The 25,753-nt window shown below is 41.9% G+C and overlaps 1 protein-coding gene across 1 annotated transcript in view; it reads right to left on the bottom strand.

Annotated features, from left to right (window-relative positions):
• Positions 1–352: 352 nt before the first annotated feature.
• TMEM154 (transmembrane protein 154) overlaps positions 353–25,753 on the bottom strand; it is a 52,438-nt gene continuing 27,037 nt past the window's right edge. The window contains 2 exon segments of the mRNA XM_079305477.1: positions 353–4,209; positions 4,550–4,672. Of these exon segments, the coding sequence (XP_079161603.1) occupies positions 4,188–4,209; positions 4,550–4,672 (145 nt within the window). The 3' untranslated portion in view covers positions 353–4,187.

Raw genomic sequence — 25,753 nt, 5'->3', positions numbered from 1 at the left:
ATAAGGTAAAATAACCAAATTAAAGGAGTGCATTCACTAGACCATCATTTAAAAATCTGCTTAATTTGTCCATATTTCTGGTTTTATAAGGCATCTATGATAAATTTTATAAGCTGTCTGCAGATAAACGGAAGAATGTTTTGTGTGGGATAACATGGATCCAAGGGATGATAATGCTGAAAGGGGTCTCCTGTACAAGGTTTAGTCCATTTTGACTAATGCAATTTAAATTTAAATCCTTACTTTTAAACATAATTTTCCCCAATAGTTTACAGGTAGATATATCCGCACTGCTGTGTATCCCATGCCTGCAGGAATGAGAATGAAAACTGAGCTCTGCCTAGGCAGAGGCTGAAGCTTCTCTAACTTGCCCATTCCTGAGGCTGCATGTCCTAGGGTTTGGGATGGGAGAGACTGGCATCCTGTGTAATGGGGTCATCAGCAGTGCACACATGTGTGGGTCCTAGAATGGGGAAGGTTTTTGAGGCAGAGTTGGTGCTTGAGAAACAGACCCTTCAGCAGGACTCTTGTGAGGAGGGAGTTACACCAGACACAAATTCCTGGCTTACAGTGCTTATCCATGTTTTTGATTTCCCCCTGCCAAACACTGACCACAGGTGTGGAGAAGCTGTACTGTTGCACTGCTGGTGTAGGAGAAGACAGGCAATGGAGCAGGAACAGCGAATCAGCAGCTGTCGTAATAACAGCTTGTTTTACTGGGTGAAAAAAAATCTCAGGAGCAGATAAAAGGTAGCAAAAGAGGCAAGATAAGCAAACCACAAGGGAGTAGAGCCATACTGTTTGTTGTTAGTGAAATACAGTTTGATTCATCCAGCTCAAAAGTCACCCTTTGAGCTGCAGTGCTTAGGCTACACATGGACTGTCAAAATCTTACTTAAAACTAAGTATACCAATTTAGACTGCCCGCTGCCACTTCCTAAATGGTATGAAACACCCTCTCTCTCTGCCTTATGTAAGGATACAACAGACTGAAGGTAAAGAAGCAAAGAGCTTCTCTTTTTGATAGGAAATCTTCTGAGCAAAGACACTGTTAATTCTACCTTTAACTCCCAACAAATGAAACTGCTGTCCTGGCTGACCTTGGGAAGGTCATTTTAAATACCTTGCATGATGGAACTAAAATAATCTCCTTCTCAGCAGACAGACATTTGATTTGTCTCTCTTTTCTTGCTGTTCTTTTCAATAATGTTTTTAGTCACTGGTAAGGCATAATTCACATTTCTCCCATGGCATTACTGAATACTGTAAAGTTGTGTGCAAGCACATTGCACCAGACTTAGACAATAAAATAATGATTGTAGATAGAACCTATTGCATTCAAACAAAATAGAGGGAATATAACAGAAGCAATAGCAAGTAAACAAGAATGAAAATCATCTTTCATCTTAATTTCTGTAGTGAACAGGTCATCATGGACATACTGAGTACTGAGCTTAAGTGGAGGTATAATGTAAATATTCTCCTCAATAAAATGAACAGATAAAGAAAAAAAGAGCTATGCAAGATCTCATTTTCAAGAGGTGTAAAGGTCTAACACTTCCCAGCTGCAGATAAAAGGCCTGGAAAAGAGGCAGTATTTCCAAGACAGATAAGGCAAATTTTCATGGATGTAGTCAAAGAACTGGACCCTATTTCCCTAGCTTTGTTCCCACTTGGGAGACAAAGGGAGTAATTTACTGCAACAAACATTGATGACAGTTTAGCCAAACATAACTACAGCAGTCCCAGAATCTGACTGCAAGTGAAGATAAAGGACAATGCTGTGGCAGCATCAGCTCAGAGAGTTGATAGCACAGATGATCTCATCAACAGGAAATTTCAATCTCAGACCCTAGGTCTTAGTAACAACACCATCCTTTGCTACGGACATTTAAATGTACGTTTCATTGCAGTAATAGCATACCAGACAGGATTTGTTAATTCTCACCCTGACTCAGGAAAATGGCCTCATTTTTGATACTTACAGAGATGATGCAATGCAAGACCTTCCCTAATTCTATTGCTCCATTTCTGCCACTGTTACAAGCTTTTAGTAGAAGTAATATATAAAAGAAGGAAAACAGTACAGTTAGTGAGAAGACTGGCAAAATACCATCTATATAAATATACTAGTTTCAATGACAGAATTAATTACCTCTATATGTCTGCCTGTAGCTTAAAGCAAATATAACTAGAGTTAAAACAGCCATGGACTGAGTATGCCACATACTGATAGATTAATTTGCTTTTAATGCAAAAGTGCTGTTGATGTTTTTTCTTTTTGCCCAGAATGCAAAATTGTACTTTTAAAGGATATATCTTTAAGCAAAAACATGAGGTTTGGTGAAATATTTGGAACTAAGCCCCAATTTAATCTGACCTGTGCAACACTGCAGGCTCAGATCTCCAATCTTAGAAACCTTATGGCAGGTATTTCAGTCCATTACTAACACTCATGATAACTCACTCAAGTGAACCAAATTCTGAATGTTCTCCAAATGCACACCAAAACACAAAGTTTGTCAGGTCCACCAAGGCTGTGATTACACCAGGACTAACCCAGCACAGGAACTAAAATTAATTCTGGCGAAATATGGGCAGACATAGCAAGGGTAGCTGCTTGAGCAGCTTGCCTGAAAGCTTGCTGCTTACAGGCTTTGTCAGTCTCTTGCTGCTATTGGACTTAAAATTCATTGTAATAGAAAGAGAGCTCAGATATCTAAGACTAGCTAATTGTCTTATAAAGGCAACAGGGAAAAAATTCACACAGGAAAGCATGTAGTCTGTGCCTCTGGCAAGTACAAGTTTACAAAACATGAGCCTATTTATAGTATTTTTCTAAGTGTGTGCTTGAAGTTGAAAGTGTTAGCAACTTTCTTCTATAATCTACATTTAGCTAATGGTAGCCTGACTGTCATGGTAAGCAAAGAAGGTTTGGTGGGAAAAAATCCTAATAAAGTATTCCCCAGTATTGAAAATAACTGAGTCACAACTGCAATATTTAAACTATTTATAATAATTAAACAACAGATCATAGGAAACCACTGTGGAAACCTGGTGGTAGCATCACCGTTTTCTGCTGTAGGTTGTTACCCCTGCATTGTAGCAGAACCTTTTTTTTCCCCAGGAGTTTCATTAAATTCTTGTTCATGTCTTCAGAGGTAGTTCTACAAAATTTAAGAATAATTTATTGACATAAATCTCAATACATATATTTCACATTTATTTCAAATACTATCTGGCACTGTCCTGCTCCCCAGTATAATTTATTGTTCAACCATCTTCCTTCAGCCATCAACAACTCCCTCCTCCCCACCAATGGCTGCAGTTTATAAAACAATTATTCAGGAAAGCAGTTGCTGCAAAAACATTTGCACAAATATAAAAAGGAGAGTCTTAATGATAAATAGACATTGGACTCATGTATTCAGTTAAATCAGAGAATACTTACTAACTGGAACAGGTGACACAAAATTCTCCTCAATTAAAGTTTTTGGAGCCATTTGTACTTTTGATTGTAATTATGTGTCTCTAAAATTGGACACTGATGTTTTAGCCCACTGTCACCCGGTCCCCCAAAATAATGATGTTGGTGTAATGGTGTTAAAGGAACTTTCCTAAAGTCTACCTGAGACAGACAGCTCTCAATTTATCTGAATTAGGCTATTAGTACTGCCCAGGAGTGGCAAGAGTATCTCATCCAAGTCTTTTCTGATATTACATTTCACAATCAAAAATACTGACAAATTAATATAGGCCTAGAACTTTATTTCCAGTACTTTACATACTCTCCAGATAGTAACTTGTTTTCTGTGTTGCTTTCTTTTCCTTGGGAGTTCATTCTTATTTCTCCCATTTCTAAGCAAATCAAACTTTCTCACAACTGCAGAAAATACAGTCAATTTCTTTAGTTGTGTTGCTTCTGAATAAAGCAACTTTAACTACTTATATTTCAATAATGATATTTAAATTGCACATATACAGGCAGAAAGGGAAGAAAAGCATGAGAGCAACTTTCAAAATACTTGGCTGTGTAGTAGAAAAATCAAGGTATAGCTGTTACACCAAATAGTATAACAGAATCTGAAAACTATGCAAATTTGGCAAGCCATATGAAAAAGAAAAAATCTTCCTCTCTTCATGATGTATTTCAAAATAATAGTTTCGGTTAGCCAGTCATACTGTTTTTATTTAGCTTCATCTGGGGCCCTAAAGGAAATAGAAAACCAGAAAGGTTTAACATTTTATACTATCTCAGAGCTCTTTGGTATATTTTTCAGAAAATTTGCAACAATTTAACAGAAAGTAATTAAATTTTGTCATGAAGAGTGTCTTCTGAAATGCAGGGTTAAAGACTTCCTCTTTTACCTAAAAAAAGTTTTTTCTCACCAGGTAAAACCATATCACATCAAATCAAACAGCAACCAAATACATCAAAAAATAGAAATGTTAAACATGTAGGGAATGCTAAACTTTGAAAGTATCTGCGTGTTCTTCACAGAGAGAATTCCCAAACTTTCTTTTCAAAGGTGCAACCAACAGCCATTACGCAAGGAACCAAGCAGATAGCTGAGGGTTTGTTCTGTACAGCATAGCTTTGCTGTGGGCAGGTGCTGAAAAATTTTCCAGAAGAGAGTAGTGTAGAGAGCCAAATAGGCTCCTTGGGATGACCCTGGTTAAAGGGAGAGGAAAAAATACCACGAATTTGTATTGAATACTGTCTTTTTCCCCTGAAAAAGGAATCCCTGAAGAGAGATGTTACTGCCCTGACAATTGTCTCAATGACTGATCCCTTCAGATTATTATGTTTCATCCATCTCACATACACAATTTAGTAGTGCAGTATAAAACAGTTTTGAAATGTGTAAAAAAAAATAAATAAAAAAAAGATAGAGAGAAAACACAAAACCACATTTTTGATTCAGTAGTGCTTTGCAAGAGTTATTCTGAAGGTCATCAGCACTTTCAGAGGTGATGGTTCTGTGAAGGCTATATTATACAATGTAAAATGCTTTAAAAGTTTTAATTAAAACAACCAGACTGTAAGCAAAATCTTATTCGAAGGAAAAAGTAGTCTCAGGTGCCTGAGAGGGAAAGCCAAAGGCAATTCCAGGATGTTCAGAGGCAGTCCAAATAAGTCTCCAAAAATATAAAGGATTCTTATACAGTTGGACCCTCTTACTGACCCTGTTATTATAAATGCCAATTATTTTTTGTTTTTGAAATATGTTTATGGCAATCAAACATCAAAATCAAATCCAAAGTCTGAATATCCTTGAATATGGATCTCATTAGCACGGTGTTACCACAGCTCTCTTGACTAGTAGCTGGTATTCCTTCGGGTAATATTAACAGCTGCAGTCAAAGATCGTTAACTATTACCCAGATTAAATAGCTTGTCATTCAGATTTATGTAATCTGAGGGGAGGAAATAAGGACGAATTCCCTTCTAATATTCACAGGTCAAGTATTTATTGTCTCTTGGCGAGTATAATGGACTTGAATCACATAATAAACTTTAACAAAGGCAAGTTAACATAATATCTCTTCTGTAGCTCTGCTCAGTTCAGGTTCTTCACTGTTTTTATAAAGCAAAGCAATGAACTTACACGTGTTATTTTGCAGAATTATCCTTTAGCAGAAGCACTACTAGAAAACAGAAAAATTTCCTCAGCCAGACTATCTTCCCCATTGTCATCTTTACCGATGCTCAGAATGCTATTGCCATACAATAAAACTTCTTAATCAGCAAGAAACTTCAAGACCCTTGTTATTTGCAGGAAAAAAAGGCCTGGAATTATAATACTCAATCAGTTGCATGAATATTAATAGCACTTAATTAATAGTGCCTTAATCTAGACAGCACTGGAACTTTGCAAGAGCTTTTTGGTGTTGTGCTCATCAGACCTCGTGGGAGAATGCCTCAGTGACACAGAAAACACTTGTTACAGCTCAGCAAAAGTTCCTGCTGGTTCCTGACACTGCTTGCACCTTCTCCATGCACCTTAGCAGTAGAATTCACAGTGGACGAGAGTAGGAAAAAACACAAAATCACACATACAAGGCTGTGGAGGAAAAGCAGCATGCTAAGGCTCAGCAGATAGCATCACTGCTTTCTTGTGGGAGCCCAGGCTGCATCAAGAGCCTTTCCTTCGACCTCTTATTTGGTGTGATGCTAATGATGCTGTCCACTAAGCATGATGACCCTTAGTAACAGCTGCTAGACAGGTATAGCTTTCTGGATTCTTGTTAATGCTGATACAAATAAAAAATCCATATTTTCACTGTCTAATCAGCTAGGCTAGCCAATCTGAAATGGCAAAATCAGTTTCATAGGTTTGACTTTTCACTCAGGGATTGAGAAGCAGTAAAAATGCTCAGACTCCGTTAGGCAACTCTTTATAAAAAGTCATGTTTATATTAGTTTTGCCCTCTGACTTGGCAGCAGAATCACAGGCTGGGCTTTCCCCAATGCAATTGCAGAGGACAGGGCACTGAGTGTCATGCTGCAGTTTTGGAGCATGTCAGTCCTGGGGACCCCTCTCCCCTCCTGCTGCACAGCCCTGTCCCCACCCTCACTGTGATAACAGCTTTTTGTACAGCCTTAATAAAAAACTAGATCAGAAATAATGCTTTCTTAGGGGGTTTATTTGGGAGCTAGGTCAGCTAACTGCTCTTTTTTCTTTGATGTGGTGATGCTGGGGGCTGGTGTGCTGAGCCCACCTGAGAACAAGTGACCAAGGAAGCAGCCCACAGTAAAACCAGCATGGGGCAGGTTGTGTTACATTCCCAAAGGCTTCATTTGGTTCTTTAAATGGTTGTTAAAGCAAACATAACACAGGGTTTCCTGAGCTGTTGGCAGGAGCCACATTGATTTTACTAGGACTTTATCCATTTAAATAAAAAGACAATCCAATATGTCAGGCAGTGTCATCACCAGCTTACCCATTCCACAGCTGCCACAAAGCCTTCCAAACTGGATCCTGATCATCTAATGCAGAAGCTGCAAGACCACACGTTTCTTAACTTTTACTTTCCCACAGGAAGGAAAATGTGAAGCTCCTATCAGTTACTTGGATTTTAAGCACTTGATATTTGGGACTGAGTCTCTGGGCAAGGGGAAGCTTGTGCCATGAAATTCAAGTCTCGTCCATGTCCTTTGGATCTGAGATTTAGTTTCACCTCTGCTTTAGTGTTCATACTCCATACACTTTTTTGGTTTATACCTACAGGAAAGTCACTGAAAATATTATGATAAATGCTGAATTATATACTTGCATCTGTATTTGTGCTTATTTCAGAGATCTGTAGCTGTAGTTTCTAAAATCTCAACTGCATCAACAGAATTGCAGGTGCAGCTCTGATCCCTGAAGGCATTTACCAAGTCAGAGGGAGAGATTTATAACTCTTACTTCAATGGTGCTACACTGATTTATGTCAGCCAAGGAGCCTCTGTGTGCTTTTTAGAGTTATCTGCTTGACAACTTGTCCATCTTCTCATGTGAGTCAGCTGCTTTCTGTTCTTGGGCTCTAACCTTCTGCACATTAGTGAGTGTCATGGTAACTAAGGAGCAACCATACGTAGCAGGCTACCAAAAAAACCAGAAGTGCTGAAGGTTAAAAAGTAAATGGAAAAATATTTTGGTTATGTAAAAAAAAGAAAACAAACCTCCCCTATCCCCAAACATGAAAGACACTCCAAACTGAACTTTGTGTGTTTTTCTGGTAAAATAATCCAGTGGCAATAAATGCACAGCACAGCTGGAACACCTAACAGCAATACGATGGTTCTGTTAGGCATGTCGGCAAGCAGCAGGCTATGCGTTCAAATTTATGCAGTTCTTTTGCTTACATAGGAAGGAGGTTGAAGATAGAAAACTCTGGAAATGTTTAGGTTCATGTTTTGACAGGTGTCTGTGGCCAGAGAAGTAAAGATTGAACTTGTCTTTGCATAGCTAAGAAGTAAAGGATAAAATCCTTTTACAGCAGTTGTTCCCAACAGGAATGTAGAAAGTGCAGTGGGAGCTTGTTGTGGTGTGAGTTTGAGAAGAAGAGGGTCTTGGGGCTGTTACAAACTCTTCTAACCATGTCTCAGCAAACAAATGTCTCTACTTTAGCCAGGAGCTGATGGTAATTCAGAGTTCCTAGGTCATGGAGGGAAAGTGAGATTTCTTCAGAAGTTTTTGAATAACAAATACATCCTGATCCTAGGTTACTTATGTTTGCATTTCTTTAGCTCCAGCTTTCATCCATTGAATATTTCAATATTGACTATAAACTCAGTATTTAATGCTCTATGGTGAAAATCTCCCAGTGTTGAGACATATAAAATGCTATAATTTCAAGTGGAATATGTCACATGACAAGGCAATATCTGAAAAATATAATTATTTTTTCATACATAAACATTCTTCACTAAGGCACATTTGTATCTGGAGAATTAAAAGCTTTGTTTAAAGCATCTGTCTGGAAATATCTTCTAATGGCATCCAATGCAAGGCACACTAGAGTTCTAGGCACATTCAATACTGAAAGTATATTTATAGGGGTAAGGAGACTGAAGAGCTTCTTGCAGATGCTGTAATCAGAAGCCCTTTTCTCTTTCTGTGTTAGTCACTTTCAGACTAAACAATTTGAAATCGCTGTGTTATTCTGGGTTTTTTCACAATTACATTAGCAACTGTTCTGCTTACTTTCTATCAGTCACTAGAAACTACATGCTTATATATAAAGGAAATTATCATGACGTGTAGATGTCATCTACAGTGCCTTTTTATGGAATAAGAATTTAAGACACCAGTTGGATTCGTTGGCTCTTGCTTTTCCCCTCCCTCTCTGGGCTGTTACACAGGAGTCTTTCTCGGACACTGCCTCTTGGATGTGAACTCCGTCAGTCTCGTCTTCCAACCTGTCCTCATTCCAGCATTTCCCTTGGGTTAACTGCCAACTGCTTTCAACAGTGCATGTGGACACATTTGCATCTATTTAAAGCACATTGATTCAGGCATGATCTTGGGATTGAAAATATGTAGATATAAGGGAAAAAGAGTAACAACCCTGTTGGCTTTATCTTAAAACTAATAATGAATACAGGTCTAAGTGTGTTTGTGCTTCTTATATCTATATATAAAGATATTCTTCCCACTCTGCTTATAAACATCCTGTGACTGTCTTTCAAATGCTGCTGGTGCTGCAAATTTGAAGTGTTCTCTCTGCCGCTCTTAGCTGCTCTGCTCAAGTTGAATTCTGTCAGTAACTCCCAGCACTGACAGATCAGGTGCTGAAGCTGTTGGGTTGGGTGAGAGGAGGTATGCAGCCTCCTCTGGAAGCTGTGTGACCACCCATCCTGGCTGTCCAGGAGGGAGGGGATGCAGCTGGAAAATCACCGCATTGTAGCTATGGAAGGTGATACTGCCTTGGGGAAGGTGGTGGTACAATGCCTCAATTGCCTTTGTCTCAAAAAAAATGACAAATTGAATTCACAACTGGGTAGTGATTTCAGTATCCTTTGTATGGCTGGAGTGACAGAGCTTTGAGATATATTTCTGCTTCTTCCAGTTCAAACCTAGGAGGAATAAAACCCAGCCCCAGTATAACTTGGCACAGATTCCATCCTATTCTGAATTATCCCCTGCTGCCAGAAGAGACAGCCAAAGCTCCCTGCTGCAGCCCTGTGCCACTGCCTACTCCCTATGGATAAACTGGTTGCAGAGTGAGGTGAAGGGGAAAGAAAAAACAGACCAATAAATTATGCCAAAAGGAAAGCCTCGTTATATTTATAAGGCAGCTGGGTTAGGAGCCAGGGAGTGAGATGCTCATGTAGTAATGGAATAAATTCTGTAAATGTAATTTAGAACGGATGGGAGGATGCAAGCAATTAATTTGTTTTATTAATTTCAGCTTTATATTCATGTGAAAAATATTTTATATGCACAAATGCAAGAATATGCAGACCGAAAGTAAAAATAATCTATGTGAATTTTCATATTACACTGAAAGACGGTAGAGGTTTATTGCTGGAAAATCACTAGGGGAAGTGAGTTTTTTGCAGCAAAAAGATACAGGCCAAGTCTCTCTAGGATCAAGGACTGTGTTAAGACAGCAGGCAGAGAAACATCAGGAAAATAAATAAGGTACAGAACTGCATGCAAGAAAACAGCAAACAAAACCATAAATTTGTGGTCCAAAGCAAGACAAAGGTAATGAGACTAACAGCTGCTGGGAATAAGATGTTTATGTGTGTGGATGTGGTCAAAACCCTAAAAAGGATTTCTTGAACAGAGGAAGAAATCATTAGGGTTTTGTACATGGCACTTTTAATAGACTGAGAGAAGGAAAAAACACATAGATACTGGGTTGGGCAAAGATCCAAAGACTAGAAAACTACTCTGAATTAGCTCTCCAATGTAATGTGGGAAAGACCCTAATAATAAAACTGGAGATATCTGACCAGTGTGTCTCCTGTGAGGACAAATTCCACTGCTCCATGCCTTTGCAAGGTTAAATGAATAGAGGCAGGCAGACATGGGATGCAGTGAGCCAGGCAAGGACTGTGCCAAGGCTGCTTGTCAAGTCATATTTGCCACAGTGCTGCAGGGTTGGAGCTTGAAGGGGGTCTAGGACTGACTGGGTATGGAGGCACTTGCCTAAGACCCCTGGGCTGGTAAGCCCCTGGATCAGCCTGTCTAGGCATGAGGAGGGGCGAGGTGACTGCTGATGGTATATTCCTGCTTGGGGCACAAGGGTTGCATCAGGGAACAAATTGGCTCCAGAGCTGACATAACTGAATTGTCAAGTTTCACTAGTTTTAAACAAGTTTTGGTTGATTTAGTTATTTTTGATTGGGTTTTTTTGGTTTGGGGATTTTTTTTTTTACTTGGAAATGGAAGGAAAATAAATCACTTAGACTGCAGGAAAATTTATTTTCAGAACAATAATGACATATACCAACAAAATGTTTTGTTCTGTCATTTGGTAGCTCATTGGCCATGAGGCACCATCTTGGGATCTTTGTAGACTGAGCAATGGCGTGTCTATACCTAAGTTAGCAGAAGATAAAAAAGGGCTTCATGATTCTTGTGTGATAGTTATAGCAAGAGTCCTATAGAGATGAATGGTAGCTGGATTGAGGCCAAAGCCATCACATGCCTCTTTGTAGTAGTAAACATAAACAGAGGATGAGTAGATAATTTCCCACTCTCTTCTGTTCTCATCTAAGATCTGTCTTGTTATGACAATAACAAGATAATTATAAATAAAAAATAATGAACTTCCCCTTTAATGCATTTGAAGCTTTGGCATGAAGTGGTGTAAAGAAGTTCTGAAGTCTAATATATGGGAGCATTAAAACTAATTATTAATAGATAAATAACTCTTCATCAAAAACTGTGGGAGGAGTTTGGGGCTGGTAGTATATACAAGTTACGCTAACATGTATACCCACAAGTAATAGTAACTTGAGGATCCTGTGACTAATCTTGTGTTAACAGAATAGATGCACTCTGTGCATAAATCAATAAGAGAGAAGATAGTTTAGTGTGCTAAACTGCACTGTTTAGCCTGTCTGGACCTACAAGTCCTCTCCCGGACCTCAGCTCTTCCAGTGCTCCTGGAATGCACAAGGATAATACTTCAATTCATGCCTCCTTCTGGTTTGTGCTTTTAGTTCAGTGATTTAGCTCAAGAGAGGTAACACAAGGATCTGGCCTTTTTAGTCTATGGTCTTTAATGTGTGGACAAGTTCTGCTCTTATATTTTCGAGTTTTCCTACAAAGCTGCTCACAATACTGAAAAGAATTACCTGTGGTTAAATGAAGTGTTAGCAGTTAACCTTAGCATTTTAATTTCAGCAAAGAGGCCTTTCATTATTTGTGTGTTTTATAAAAATAAATATCTTCTGTGAATCTGACTAATGCATGGCTGTACAAATCCTTGTTTTACCTCTAGGGTTATAAACTCCTTATTATGCATCCACTTTATTATTTCTCCTTCAATACCCCTTTTATCTGCATACTCTAATGGTCACAGCTCCCCAGGCAATGAAGCTCATTGCACCTAAACCATTGCTATTGTACCCCTGTAGCAATTGTACAATACTATTGTAGCCCTGTAGATTTGTCATCCAAACCCTGGATGAGCCACCTTCAGAAGGATTTCCACTGCAGTATTCCATGAGTCCTATTTTTCCTCTGAATAAAGACAGACCTTTTTGATAGGTCTGGCTGTATAATGAAAGAAACAAGGCTTCTTAAATAAAACTGCTCCTGGAAGTTGTTCTGTGATTGCTTCTGCTTTAACTTCCTATACTAACACCATACAGCCTAGTGGATAAGACGTATTTATTTTGCCCAAAGACAATGCTTGTGCTTATTCCGGGCAGTAAAAGTTTTGTATCTTTTTGTTCTTTTTTAAACTGCCCATATTATGCTACAAAATCTTATTAGGAATTATTTTAGTTAATATATTGGGAAAGTAAATGCTGCAGTTAAAGAATCAGGTCCAGCCTTGCAGTCTGTACTGGAGAAAAGTCCTGCTTGAGGAAAATGGTCAAATTACAATCTGTATGTACAATTTCCAATGCTTTCACAATAATATTCTTGTATAATTTGGACTGGTCTGCATGATTAGTCAGGTTCAAGAACACTCTCCCTCAACTGTCCCTGTGCTTCAAGAACTGCTGCCAGGGCAGCCCCAGCCCTGGGCTCCTTCTCTCGGTAATATGAGTCATGGTTCCATATAGGAGATGTGTTTCTGCAGCTGCAGGTCAGGAGTGCCTCCTGGGGGAGGCAGTCATAGTAGCTTTTCGGACCAGAGCTGGATGCATCTAGGCAGAGCCAAGTGGAAGCCCTGAGCCGAGTTATGGCTGGGACAGACCCCAACAAACCAGAATGCTCCTTTACTGAGAGCTGGGCACTCAAGACAGCTCCTTTTCTGAGAGCTGAGTGAGATTCCAGTCACTGTCTGGAAAGACACTGCTTTGGTGTATAATTCGCCTGTTTATAATAGTTTACTGGACTTGTGAGATCCTACTCAAAATGAAGCCAGAGAACTGAACCAGTACAGAACCAGACCTGGAGCAACCTCATTGGAAGGGGATGGGAGTCTGCAGCCGGTGCTGTCCTTTGCTGTGGTGTCAGACCATGCTGCTACTATTTTCTTGTCACTGATAAACATGGAAATAACCGTTCTTAAAACCAAAACAGGGAGTAAATGCATGGGATGTATTACTATGTATGTTGCTGATAATATTGGTGCAGGATGTGTCCTTTGCTCACCCCTCAAACCTCCTGCCAAGCCAGTTCTCCCATGACCCCTTCCAGCCTTTTTATACCACACATTTGAGGAGCCCCTGGGCTGTGGGCCAGCATGATGGTACTAGGAAAAGCAGAGTGGGTCAAGAGCAAGTGTCTAGGGACAGGAGAGTAACTGTGTTACTTCCAAGGTGTCACAACACTTCCTGTGACTTTGTACTCAAATCCTCTTTTGTACCTCCTTTGAGAACTAGACAAACATTGCCCCAAAAGGCAGCATCTTAGACAAGTGTTTTGCTGATGTGCTGTATAGGTGTGCTGATTTGAAGGACAGGTGTCTGTCAATAAAGGCCGAAGTTTTCCTTTGAAATAGAGACTTTAGTTCCACTCCCCCCAAGTATTATAATTGTTTGAATCAAGGACTCTGAGGCAGAGATAAGGGGGTAGGAATAACAGCTCTTTTACTAATATATCTAAGCGTACAAGCAGAAACAACAGCAGTTGTTAAAATTACCAACAAAACAGAAAAGATAAGTCAGTTCCAGTCCTTTCTTTAGCTGCAGGCACACTCTCTGCACTAAGTCCCGGTGCTGCATATGGAGCAAAGCCCGGCAGCTGCAGAGAAGCGGCGGGAGCGGAGGTGGGAGGGGGCGGCAGCGGCCACGCCAGTCTCGGGTGGGAACAGGCTGGAGTGGGCAGATCCTCGCTCATCGTGTGTGTCCGGGTGATCAGCTGTGTCCGCAGAGGCAGGAGGCTGGAACGGGGCAGATGCAGGGCAGGTGATCACAGACCGTCTGGCTCTCCTGTGCCCCACAGCGTGGCTGCAGACGGGGCGTCCTGCTCCGAGCTCGCCAGGAACACGAGTAACCCCGCCGGAAGCCGCTCCCACCTACCCCTTTTGTCTAGAGTTGTCAAAGATCCCGGGTGTAACCCGGCCAGCTCCATTGGCATGAGAATAGGAAAAAATCTTTCAATTGACACAGTAATAGAAAAACACTCAACCCCCAACAGCAGGAAAGAGAGAGAGAGAAACAGGTGACTAGTTTCTGCCTGGCCATTGCTATGACGGTTTCCTACTGAGATTGTTTGAACATTAAGAGCATTAAATAAAATAAACACTCTCTCAAGCTTTCTGGATACTCCCAGGCCATTATACACCTCTCTAATGAAATTGTCTGCTGCAAAAATAGATGAAAGTAATGCTTCACTTTATTAATCTTTATTAATCACTATCTGGAAATACATCTCTCTTTTTCATTTTTTTTTTTCTTTTTTTGCTTCCTTTTCCCTTAAATCCACTGAAAATTGGTTTAGCAGGTCTATCAGCTTGGAGACTCCCATTTGAGTGTTTTAACTGAAATAACCTGAGAAATGATTGATGATTAAAGAGAGATGGCAACAGTCACCCAAGGACAAATCAGGGGAGTAATTCACTACTCTCCCTGGAATCAGAAGTGATTTATTGATATAAACAAACTGAAATATCCCAATAAAAATATAATGAAATATAAAGCAGCTCTCTTTTTTTCTCCTTTGCCTGAATTTTACAGAGCTGATGAGAGTAAGAGATTTATGTACCATATTCAGTTGTGCACATCTTCTCAGGCCTGATTAATTGTGACATCAATAACAAGTAATTAGGATCCATAGACTTGAGAGGATTAGCATGACTATGGAAAAATCAGAACCTGTAGACACTAAAAACTTTATTTGAGCAAGTTGTTTAAAATCTCAAACTCTTATACACAATTAAGTAATATTGTATCTTTCAAATATTTACATTACAAAATAATTTGGAACATCTGTTTGATAAAGCAGTTGAGTATACTGCAGTCTCACATCAGAAAGGCAACAAAAGTTCAATTAGGGTCCACCAATGAGTTTAGCATTACAAAAAATATTTTTTTAAATCTCAAAGCGAGAGTTATCTATGAATCTATAACTTATGATTATGTAGAAACTAAAAGAATTTTCTCTTTTGCTAATGTTAATGTTAGGGTTATGTGCTTTACAAGTGCAGGACTCTTACAGAATTAATTAGCTGCTGGTAATAACAGCAACCTTATGTTTGTAACTTTATGGAGGAGTTATTTCTATTTTGTTAAGATACTGATTTTTAGCATATCTAGGAGAGGTGTTGGCTCTTAATTACCCTTTTATTACCTATGTATTTCTCAAACAAGTCCTCCTTTGGATCTGTAGCTTATCTGCAGAACAAAAAATGCCTCATGATGTAAAAAAGATGTTAAATTTTCTTGAAGTACTGGATAACTGCTGAAATTATTTTTAAAAATGCAAGAAGAGGTAGCAGTTCCTTAGGGATCATCACATTTGTGAAACATTTTAGAACAATTCATAGTGGGAGCTGCTTCCTATTTCCATATTTTTTCTCATTTTCTACTGAGGTATGATAACTTGAGTTATAAGTTACTGGTAGATGTTGCAAGGTGATGGTGAGATGGGTTGGCTCAGATCAGGCTAACGATGAGGGTCTTACCACAGAAGCTTAAATACTCTGTAGTGCATGGTGAAAAAAGAATTTTTAGAGTTTGCTGTTATCTTATCTGCTGTCTGATTGTTCTCTGTTTTATTTTGTGGGCTAGAGGACCTGACTGTGTGAATGATTTAGGGAAAATGAAGATGCATCAACAGAATGTATAGAGTTAATACACATGAGCTGGAATATTATAATGTTTTGGATGTATTAATGTAGGCATGAGTTATTCTAAATCCCCTGTAACTCAATCCACCCACAGAATTAAAATACTGAGGCAAAACTGTGCAAAAGGAAATGACCAGGAACTGATGAAAACTGTAAAACAAACAGGAGAGCAAGGGGCACACGAGTGAGCAGAAGAGGGAAATACCAAATCGGGTGAGGGAGGAGGGGGACCAAAGCAGTGCCCATGGGGAAGCTGCACCCCAGAACCCAGTGTCCACAGAAAGGCTTGGCTGTGAGCTAGTGAGCAGGTGCTGGGCAGTGGCCATGGAAAATGCAGACCTCAGTGTGAAAGTTATGATCAAAGAGGGAGACCAGCGTAGCGGTGCGGACCTGGGCGGAGGAATCAGATGAATGAGAGATCCCTTCTATAATTTAGGGCTAGTGGAAGAATAACAATCATGTATAAATATTCAGGGAAAAGAGAAATACTAAAAATTGTATTTGTCTAGTACTGAGAGAATCTATTAGAAATATTCATAACTATACTGAAATGCATATTACTTGACCCTTGGTCTGTTTCACACTAAGAGAACAGGACCTAATGACAGGTGAAATTTGATGGAATAGTACATTTTTCAGTAATAACACAGCATATATTAAGTTTGCACTTTTAAAAATCAGTGGATAGAGAAAATTTATTGGCCAAGGAAGCACCCAAAGCATTGTTTTGTCTTTTTAAATGCCAAGAAAAGTTCCTGAAGAGGCAAATAAATTCTCTAGCATGCCAGAATTTAGAAACAGTAAGTGACATGAATAATTATAAGCTTCTAACCTAGACATTAGTTCTGGGCAAAATTTATTTTAAAGCTTTATAAAGAGACTGACCAGTTATGAACACTGAAATAAGAATTAATGCTTAATGGCATAAGTTTACAGGAAATGCATTCTCTCAAGGTAAACTTGAAAAATAAAAGTGAAATTTAATCTCTGAAAAACTTGTTTGGAACTTCTACCTGGCAGACGGACCATCCAGAATTAACATTAACCCCAAACCGCACAGGCATCAACATGCATGCCACAGCAAACCGAGCTAGTGCATTTCACTGTTATCAATCAATGACTTGAACAGGGCGATGGATCATCAGTGTGCCAGAACTGAGTTAAGCCATATAATGTCTCCTTTGGAAGTTGGCTAATTTTCAAAAGCTAAACAAAACCAAACAAAAACAAAATAACAACAACAACAACAACAAAACAAACAAAAAAAAAAAAAACCAACAACAACAAAAAACCACACACACAAAAAAAAAACCCCAAGGACTCCTATTAAGGACCCTTTCTTTTTTTTTTTTTTTTCCATGTCCAGTTCTGCCTCAGTTCTCTCCAGGGAGAAGGCAGCTGCTGTTTGACACAGAACTGTGTGTGGACTGTAGCACGATGTGGTGTCACTGCTGGACACTGGTGTTGCAAACTGCTGGGTCCCACTGAGTCCCCTCCAACCACATAGCTGGTAATGATCTTAAAATACAGCTTTCTATCTTGTACCATTAAAAAAAACAAAAACAGTCTCTCTGCTTTGGGCATCTTCAGGTTACTGCTTTGAAAATTGTAGGAAACATGAGCAAGACATCTTTCTTTGTTGGAAATAATTAACTAACAAAACTGCAATATCTACTTCCATTTTTAAAAATTTTCTAAATTTCAGTCTTTTACTTTTTCTTCTCCTTGTGACTGTGTTCTTTTAATCCAATACTCTACATGATGGGTTTACTATAAAGAAATAGTGGAAATGTTTAAAAAAAAAAAGTTGTGAAAGATGAACGTAAACCACTTCTTTCAAAGTTAAAAATCATCAAAATAAGGAAAATTTATTTGCCATCACTCATTTACTAAATCAAATATTTGCATAAAATTATTTTGGAATAATGAAGAAATCTCATATTCTTTGAGGGAATTACTAATCAAGACAAATTCAGTAATGAATGAATATGGTTAGCTCTAAACATTCTTTTGCTGCTCTATTTTGACATATCTTTAATTATTCACATAGCTGAACCATCCTCTGTATTTCTCGCTGTTAGTGTTACTTAGATGCCATCACAGAGGCTTGGGGTACTTGTTTTCTCTCTTTAATCAAGCTATGCATGGTAACTTATTAGTGAATTATTACCAGGCAAAACAAAACTGATCATATTAAGCATGTATTGAGTGGGAAGGCATTATGTATTCAAATAGAATGTGAGGATAGGTGTTACCATTGTTTCATTGGCTGGGCCACCGCCGTGGTGGGTGCCTGGTCCGGTCCGAGACAGACACCCCAGCACTTCTGATCCATGTAACAACACTGTTGGGGGTTGAGTGTTTTTCTGTTACTGTGTCAATTGAAAGAATTTTTCCCATTATCATGCCAATGGAGCTGGCCGGGCTACACCCAGGGTCCCTGATGGGTCCAGACAAAAGGGGGTGGGTGGGGATGGCCCCGGAGGGGCCTCTGAGGCTTCCGGGAGGGCACTCGCGTTTCCAGTGAGCTGGGAGGAGGACGCGCGGGATCGTTCAGCCACGCGGCCGAGCACAGGAGAGCCAGACCCTCTGCGACCACCTGCCCTGCATCTGCCCCGTTCCAGCCTCCTGCCTCTGCGGACACAGCTGATCACCCAGACACACACGGTGAGCGAGGAGCCGCCGCTGCAGCCCGTTCCCGCCCGGGACCGGCGTGGCCGCTGCTGCCCCTCCCCCCTCCTTCCTGCCTCCGTTCTCGCTTGCCTTTTTGGCAGATCCGGGCTCTGGGCTAAGCACAGAGACAGCGTGCTTGCATCTAAAGGGACTGACACCGAGTTACCTATTTCGTTCTGTTAGCAATTTTAACTGTTATTGTTTTCTGTTGGTATAGTTAGATATATTAGTAAAAGAGCTGTTATTCCCACCCCCCTTAACTCTGCCTCAGAGTCCTTGATTCAAACAATCATAATACTTGGGGGAGGGGAGTGGAACCAAAGTCTCTATTCCAGAGGGAAACTTCTGCCCTTACTGGCAGACACCTGTCCTTTCAAACCAGGACAGATTTTGGCGCCCAACGTGGGGCAGAGGGCACTGAGTTGAGAGTTAACACAGGAATAACAGCTCTCTTAACTGGCAATATGTTGTCTGGTTTAATCTGGTTTGTGTTCCATGTGGTCACAGCCATCTCCCTCCCATTTGTAAGCCCTTATTTGAATTTGGGCCCCCTCACCAAGGTTGCTGTGGCTATTGTCCGATTGGTTTGGTGGATTGATTATGTCAGGAATTCATGGGTTTTTAATTTTTTCTGGGAAGCGGTTGCATGGATCCGGAGCTATCGTACTCTAACTGCATGTTTCTGGGGCTATTTCAGTAATGGTAATTACTGTGAGATAACGAGTGCAAGGGAAATTTTCTTCCAACCCATCACCCAGTTTTTTGAGGCTACCCCACTGGTTCTCAAGGATTTCAGATCTGTTTTAATTGCCAGTGCTATTATACAGTGGCTGGTGTTGCTGGTAGGCTTGTTCTACTTAGCATTCAGAAACAAGGGAATATTGGCTTGTAGCCTCAACCTCCCACAAGCAAGGTGCAGGGTATTACAGCAAGGAGGATGTTCTGTCAGATCCCCTGGAAGGAACCTCCACTATGTATGCCCAGGAAAGAAATAATAACCAGGGCTAGAGGGGCCCTGCCTCTAGCCAGGGAGAGGCATGGGATGACAGGATCTATTGGATAGTGTGGGTGCGATGGCCTGGCACGTCAAAGCCACAGAAACATAAAGTGTTAGTTGATACTGGTTCACAATGCACCCTGATACCATCAGAACATGTGGGGAAGGTACCTGTTTCCATTGTTGGGGTGACGGGGGGATCACAGGAATTCACTTTGCTGGAAGCTGAGATTAGCCTGACAGGGAAGGGGTGGCAGAAACATCCAATTGTAACTGGCCCAGGGGCACCGTGCATTCTAGGCATAGACTTCCTCAGGAATGGCTACTACAAAGACCCCAAGGGGTTCAGGTGGGCTTTTGGAATAGCTGCTGTAGAGACAGAGAGCATTAAGCAGTTGAACACCTTGCCTGGACTGTCAGAAAACCCCTCTGCAGTAGTACTCCTGAAAGTGACAGAGCAACAGGTGCCAATTGCCAGCATGACAGTGCACCGCCGGCAGTACCGGACAAATCGAGATGCTGTGATCCCCATCCACAAAATGATCCGTGATCTAGAGAGCCAAGGGGTGGTCAGCAAGAGCCACTCACCCTTCAACAGTCCTATTTGGCCTGTGCAGAAATCTGATGGAGAATGGAGACTGACTGTGGACTACCGGGCATTGAATGAAGTGACTCCACCGCTGAGCGCTGCCGTGCCGGACATGCTGGAACTCCAGTACGAGCTGGAGTCCAAGGCAGCAAGGTGGTATGCCACCATTGACATTGCAAATGCATTCTTCTCCATTCCTTTGGCAGCAGAGTGCAGGCCTCAGTTTGCTTTCACCTGGAGGGGCGTGCAGTACACCTGGAACCGACTGCCCCAGGGGTGGAAGCACAGCCCCACCATCTGCCACGGACTGATCCAGGCTGCACTGGAGAGGGGTGAGGCTCCAGAACATTTGCAGTACATCGATGACATCATTGTGTGGGGGAACACAGCAATGGAGGTGTTTGAGAAAGGAGAGAAGATCATCCAGATTTTGCTGGGAGCCGGGTTCACCATTAAAAAGAGCAAAGTCAAAGGACCTGCCCGAGAGATCCAGTTCCTGGGAGTGAAGTGGCAGGATGGACGGCGCCAGATCCCCACTGAGGTCATCAATAAGATCACTGCAATGTCCCCACCAACAAGCAAGAAGGAGACACAAGCTTTTCTAGGTGCTATCGGCTTTTGGAGAATGCACGTCCCTGAGTACAGCCAGATTGTGAGCCCTCTCTACCAGGTCACTCGCAAGAAGAATGATTTCCATTGGGGCCCTGAACAACAGCAAGCTTTTGCCCAGATCAAACAGGAAATCGCTCATGCAGTGGCCCTTGGCCCAGTCAGGACAGGACCAGAGGTAAAGAATGTGCTCTACTCTGCAGCTGGGAACCATGGTCTGTCCTGGAGCCTTTGGCAGAAGGTGCCTGGTGAGACCCAAGGCCGACCCCTGGGATTCTGGAGCAGAAGCTACAAAGGATCTGAAGCCAACTATACTCCCACAGAGAAGGAAATCTTGGCTGCCTATGAGGGAGTTCAAGCTGCCTCAGAGGTGATTGGCACAGAAGCACAGCTTCTCCTGGCACCTCGACTGCCAGTGCTGGGGTGGATGTTCAAAGGAAAGGTTCCCTCTACTCACCACGCCACCAACGCCACATGGAGCAAGTGGATTGCCCTCATCACGCAGCGCGCTCGTATTGGTAACCCAATCGCCCTGGGATTTTGGAGATAATTACGAACTGGCCAGAAGGTGAAGATTTTGGTCTCGCTGATGAAGAGGAGCAGAAGCAACTGACCCGGGCTGAAGAAGCTCCACCGTACAACCAGCTGCCAGCAGATGAAACACGCTACGCCCTTTTCACCGACGGTTCCTGCCGCATTGTGGGGATGAACCGGAAGTGGAAAGCTGCCGTATGGAGCCCCACACGACAGGTTGCACAAGCTACCGTAGGAGAAGGTGGATCGAGTCAACTTGCTGAACTCAAAGCTGTTCAGCTGGCCTTGAACATTGCTGAGAGAGAGAAATGGCCAAAGCTCTACCTTTACACTGATTCGTGGATGGTAGCCAATGCTCTGTGGGGTTGGCTGGAAAGGTGGAAAAAGGCTGACTGGCAACGTAGAGGAAAACCAACCTGGGCTGCTGATGAGTGGAAAGACATTGCCACTCGGGTAGAGAAGCTCCCCGTGAAAGTCCGTCATGTGGATGCCCATGTTCCCAAGAGTCGGGCTAATGAAGAACACAGGCACAACAAGCAGGTAGATCAGGCTGCACAGATAGAGGTCTCAAAGATAGACTTAGATTGGGAACACAAGGGAGAACTGTTCCTGGCTCAATGGGCCCACGATGCCTCAGGCCATCAGGGCAGAGACGCCACCTATAAGTGGGCACGAGACCAAGGGGTGGATCTAACCATGGACAGCATCTCTCAGGTTATTCATGACTATAACACGTGCGCTGCCATCAAACAGGCCAAGCGGGTGAAGCCCCTCTGGTATGGGGGGCGATGGTCCAAATATAAGTATGGAGAGGCCTGGCAGATTGACTATATCACACTGCCTCAGACCCACCAGGGCAAGCGCTACGTGCTGACCATGGTAGAAGCCACCACTGGATGGTTGGAGACCTACCCTGTGCCCCACGCCACTGCTCGGAACACCATCCTGGGCCTGGAAAAACAAGTCCTCTGGAGACATGGTACCCCTGAAAGAATTGAGTCAGACAATGGGACTCATTTCAAAAATAGCCTTATAAACACCTGGGCTAAAGAACATGGCATCGAGTGGGTGTACCATATTCCCTACCATGCACCAGCGGCTGGGAAAGTCGAACGGTGCAATGGTCTGCTTAAGACCACCTTAAAGGCACTAGGTGGGGGGACTTTCAAGAACTGGGAGATCAATCTACCAAAGGCCACATGGTTAGTGAATACCCGAGGTTCCACTAACCGAGCAGGCCCTGCCCAGTCAGAGCCCTTGGGAGCAGCAGATGGAGATAAGGTTCCAGCGGTACACCTGAGAGGCATGTTAGGGAAAACTGTCTGGGTGAACTCTGCTTCCAGCAAAGACAATCCTGTTCGTGGGGTGGTTTTCGCTCAAGGACCATATTGCACTTGGTGGGTGATGCAAAAGGATGGAGAGACCCGATGCATACCCCAAGGGGACCTTGTTCTAGGGTGAACTATATATATGATACTGTGCCTGTAACTACATGTATGTATATAATTAAAAGGTTTCAATATGATTTAGCATGATGGCATGGAAAAAATTCAGGGTGGATAATGTTGGGGGTTGAGTGTTTTTCTGTTACTGTGTCAATTGAAAGAATTTTTCCCATTATCATGCCAATGGAGCTGGCCGGGCTACACCCAGGGTCCCTGATGGGTCCAGACAAAAGGGGGTGGGTGGGGATGGCCCCGGAGGGGCCTCTGAGGCTTCCGGGAGGGCACTCGCGTTTCCAGTGAGCTGGGAGGAGGACGCGCGGGATCGTTCAGCCACGCGGCCGAGCACAGGAGAGCCAGACCCTCTGCGACCACCTGCCCTGCATCTGCCCCGTTCCAGCCTCCTGCCTCTGCGGACACAGCTGATCACCCAGACACACACGGTGAGCGAGGAGCCGCCGCTGCAGCCCGTTCCCGCCCTGGACCGGCGTGGCCGCTGCTGCCCCTCCCCCCTCCTTCCTGCCTTCGTTCTCGCTTGCCTTTTTGGCAGATCCGGGCTCTGGGCTAAGCACAGAGACAGCGTGCTTGCATCTAAAGGGACTGACACCGAGTTACCTATTTCGTTCTGTTAGCAATTTTAACTGTTATTGTTTTCTGTTGGTATAGTTAGATATATTAGTAAAAGAGCTGTTATTCCCACCCCCCTTATCTCTACCTCAGAGTCCTTGATTCAAACAATCATAATACTTGGGGGAGGGGAGTGGAACCAAAGTCTCTATTCCAAAGGGAAACTTCTGCCCTTACTGGCAGACACCTGTCCTTTCAAACCAGGACAAAGACTTAAGCAACTTTATTGTTTGTGAGCACCCTTAGATACGGTTATTGAATTTTCCCAGGCACACACAGGTGATTGGTTATCATTTCAGTCGCTCATTTCCTCAACCAGTGATACATCTGCATTTAGGGTCCAATAGACGAGGTGGGATTCTCACCCAGGAAATTGTCTACTTACAGGCTGGCTAGGTTTCAAATTACATCTTTTAGAAAAGCTGCAATCAATATACACTGCCACAGACAGGTAGGATATAAGGTATGGTAGGATATGAATCTGCTATTTTAAATAAGGCAAGAGAAGATTTGCCCAGACAGGAATTCACCTTTATGTGTGTTACATATTTAAGCTACATCCCTAAGAGACATGCTATTTAAAATCAATGGACACAGTGACAACATTCTGTTCCCACCTTGAGGTATCACAGGAGTTTGATTTTTTTTCCATCGTAACTAAAGGTGACTGGGCACACTTAGAAATCCCTGTTTTTCAGATATTGCAGGCTCCGTATTTGAAAACAGAAGCAGCAGAAAACCTCCTGCATTTGAAAACCTTGACCAAACACTTATGCATAACACATACTTATCTAAATCTGTATTTAATGTGACTATTAAATTGCTCAATTTTTCAATCTCACTCATTTTTTAAAAAAATAAATGCTTTTAAATTGAATATTCCTGAAGTAGGTGATTAGAGAACAGCCTTGGTCAGGGAGAAAAGTTACATGGGGAGGGAGACCTAGCCCAGTGTGTTCATCCGTGGCAATAACAAACTGAAAGGCAGTCACAAAATAATATTTTCACTTCTACAGTGCCTTTTAACTGAAAACCAAAAGGCACTCTACAGAGTCCGTGCCTTCAGTGGGCTGCAGTTACTTATGGCTATTTCTTTGAGAGGTTTTTCACCTCCTGTCTGTCCTCAGAGCTGGTCTGTCAGTCCTAGCCTGGTATCTCCTCAACAACAGTCCTGTGCAAATCAGTGCACTGATTAGAAAAAGCAAATTGAGAAATAAATATTGCATAGGCATGAGCTTCATATCCACCAAACCAGGGTAGTCCAGAATCACGGATACTGAAACAAACAACCACAAAACCAACCAAAACAAAGTAACCCACTAAATCTGGGAAAGAATTTGTTTTAAGTGCTGCCCAATACACAACTGCAGAACTAGACGGAAATATGGGCTACTTTGAGAAATTTTAGAAGGGGTAAAAAAGAAGTTTCTCTTGATTTGTGGTGAATCCCACTGCAAAAATAATTTAAAGCAGTCCTTAAACTTGCTACAGTGCTTTTCTCTTTTCCTTTTCTTTTTTTTTCTTTTTCTTTTTTCTTTTCTTCTTTTCCCTTGGTGATGTTTCCTTTCTGAAGACCATATGAATCAGGACACAACAAAAGCATTTGCTTCTCTGGTCTTTTGAGATGAATTATATTTAAACGCAATTCTTCCAATATCTGGGAGATGATTAGTTTGTGTGCTGCATCCCTTTAGCTAGTTCTTTGCTGTCCTGAGGACTTCATGATTCACCATCACTGTGTACATGTGGAAAAGGAAAAAAAAAAAAAAACAGTGTCACACTATTGAGTCCCAGCAGGAAAAAATGCGTGAGAGTATCTCTAGAGTCCATGAGGAGGTGTTACCAGAAAATAAGTCTTCCACTTATGCAATGGATGAACTGGTGCTGGCAGCGAGGGCTCCTCTGATTCCTGCCTCATGGTTTGTGGCTGCCCAGAAGAGCCTTTCTCCTGCTCTCTTCCCACAGCTGAGGATAACTTTGAAGTTTTGGTTTACATCTGGCCTCATAACAGAAGCATTTTCTCTTTGTCCCACTGCTTTCTGCCCAAGTGGCCTGCTCCCTAGCACTGTCTTAATAATGTTTGGTTCATGCAAATGTTAAAAAATGTGACATCTTATATTGGCTGATTTGAATTCAGTCAGCAGGGATAACAGCAGGGTTTTAAACCACCTCTGAACCTAAAAGAGCTGGTCATAAAAAAAAATCTTAATATTTTATGTTTTCTTAAGTCTCTCGCCAAATTGAAAAACATTCTGGGAATTCAGTACTTCTTTCTGTACTGACTTACCCTCCATCCAAAGAAGGTTCTCCATAAGAAGGTGTCATCCTTTTTTAGACAGAAAGACTAGGAGGGTTCCCAGCAGCACCCAA

Source organism: Erithacus rubecula (genome assembly GCF_903797595.1).
Source record: "Erithacus rubecula genome assembly, chromosome: 5".
Taxonomy (NCBI): domain Eukaryota; kingdom Metazoa; phylum Chordata; class Aves; order Passeriformes; family Muscicapidae; genus Erithacus; species Erithacus rubecula.
Note: the sequence above shows the minus strand (reverse complement) of the source record. Positions and strands in the feature narration are given on the sequence as shown.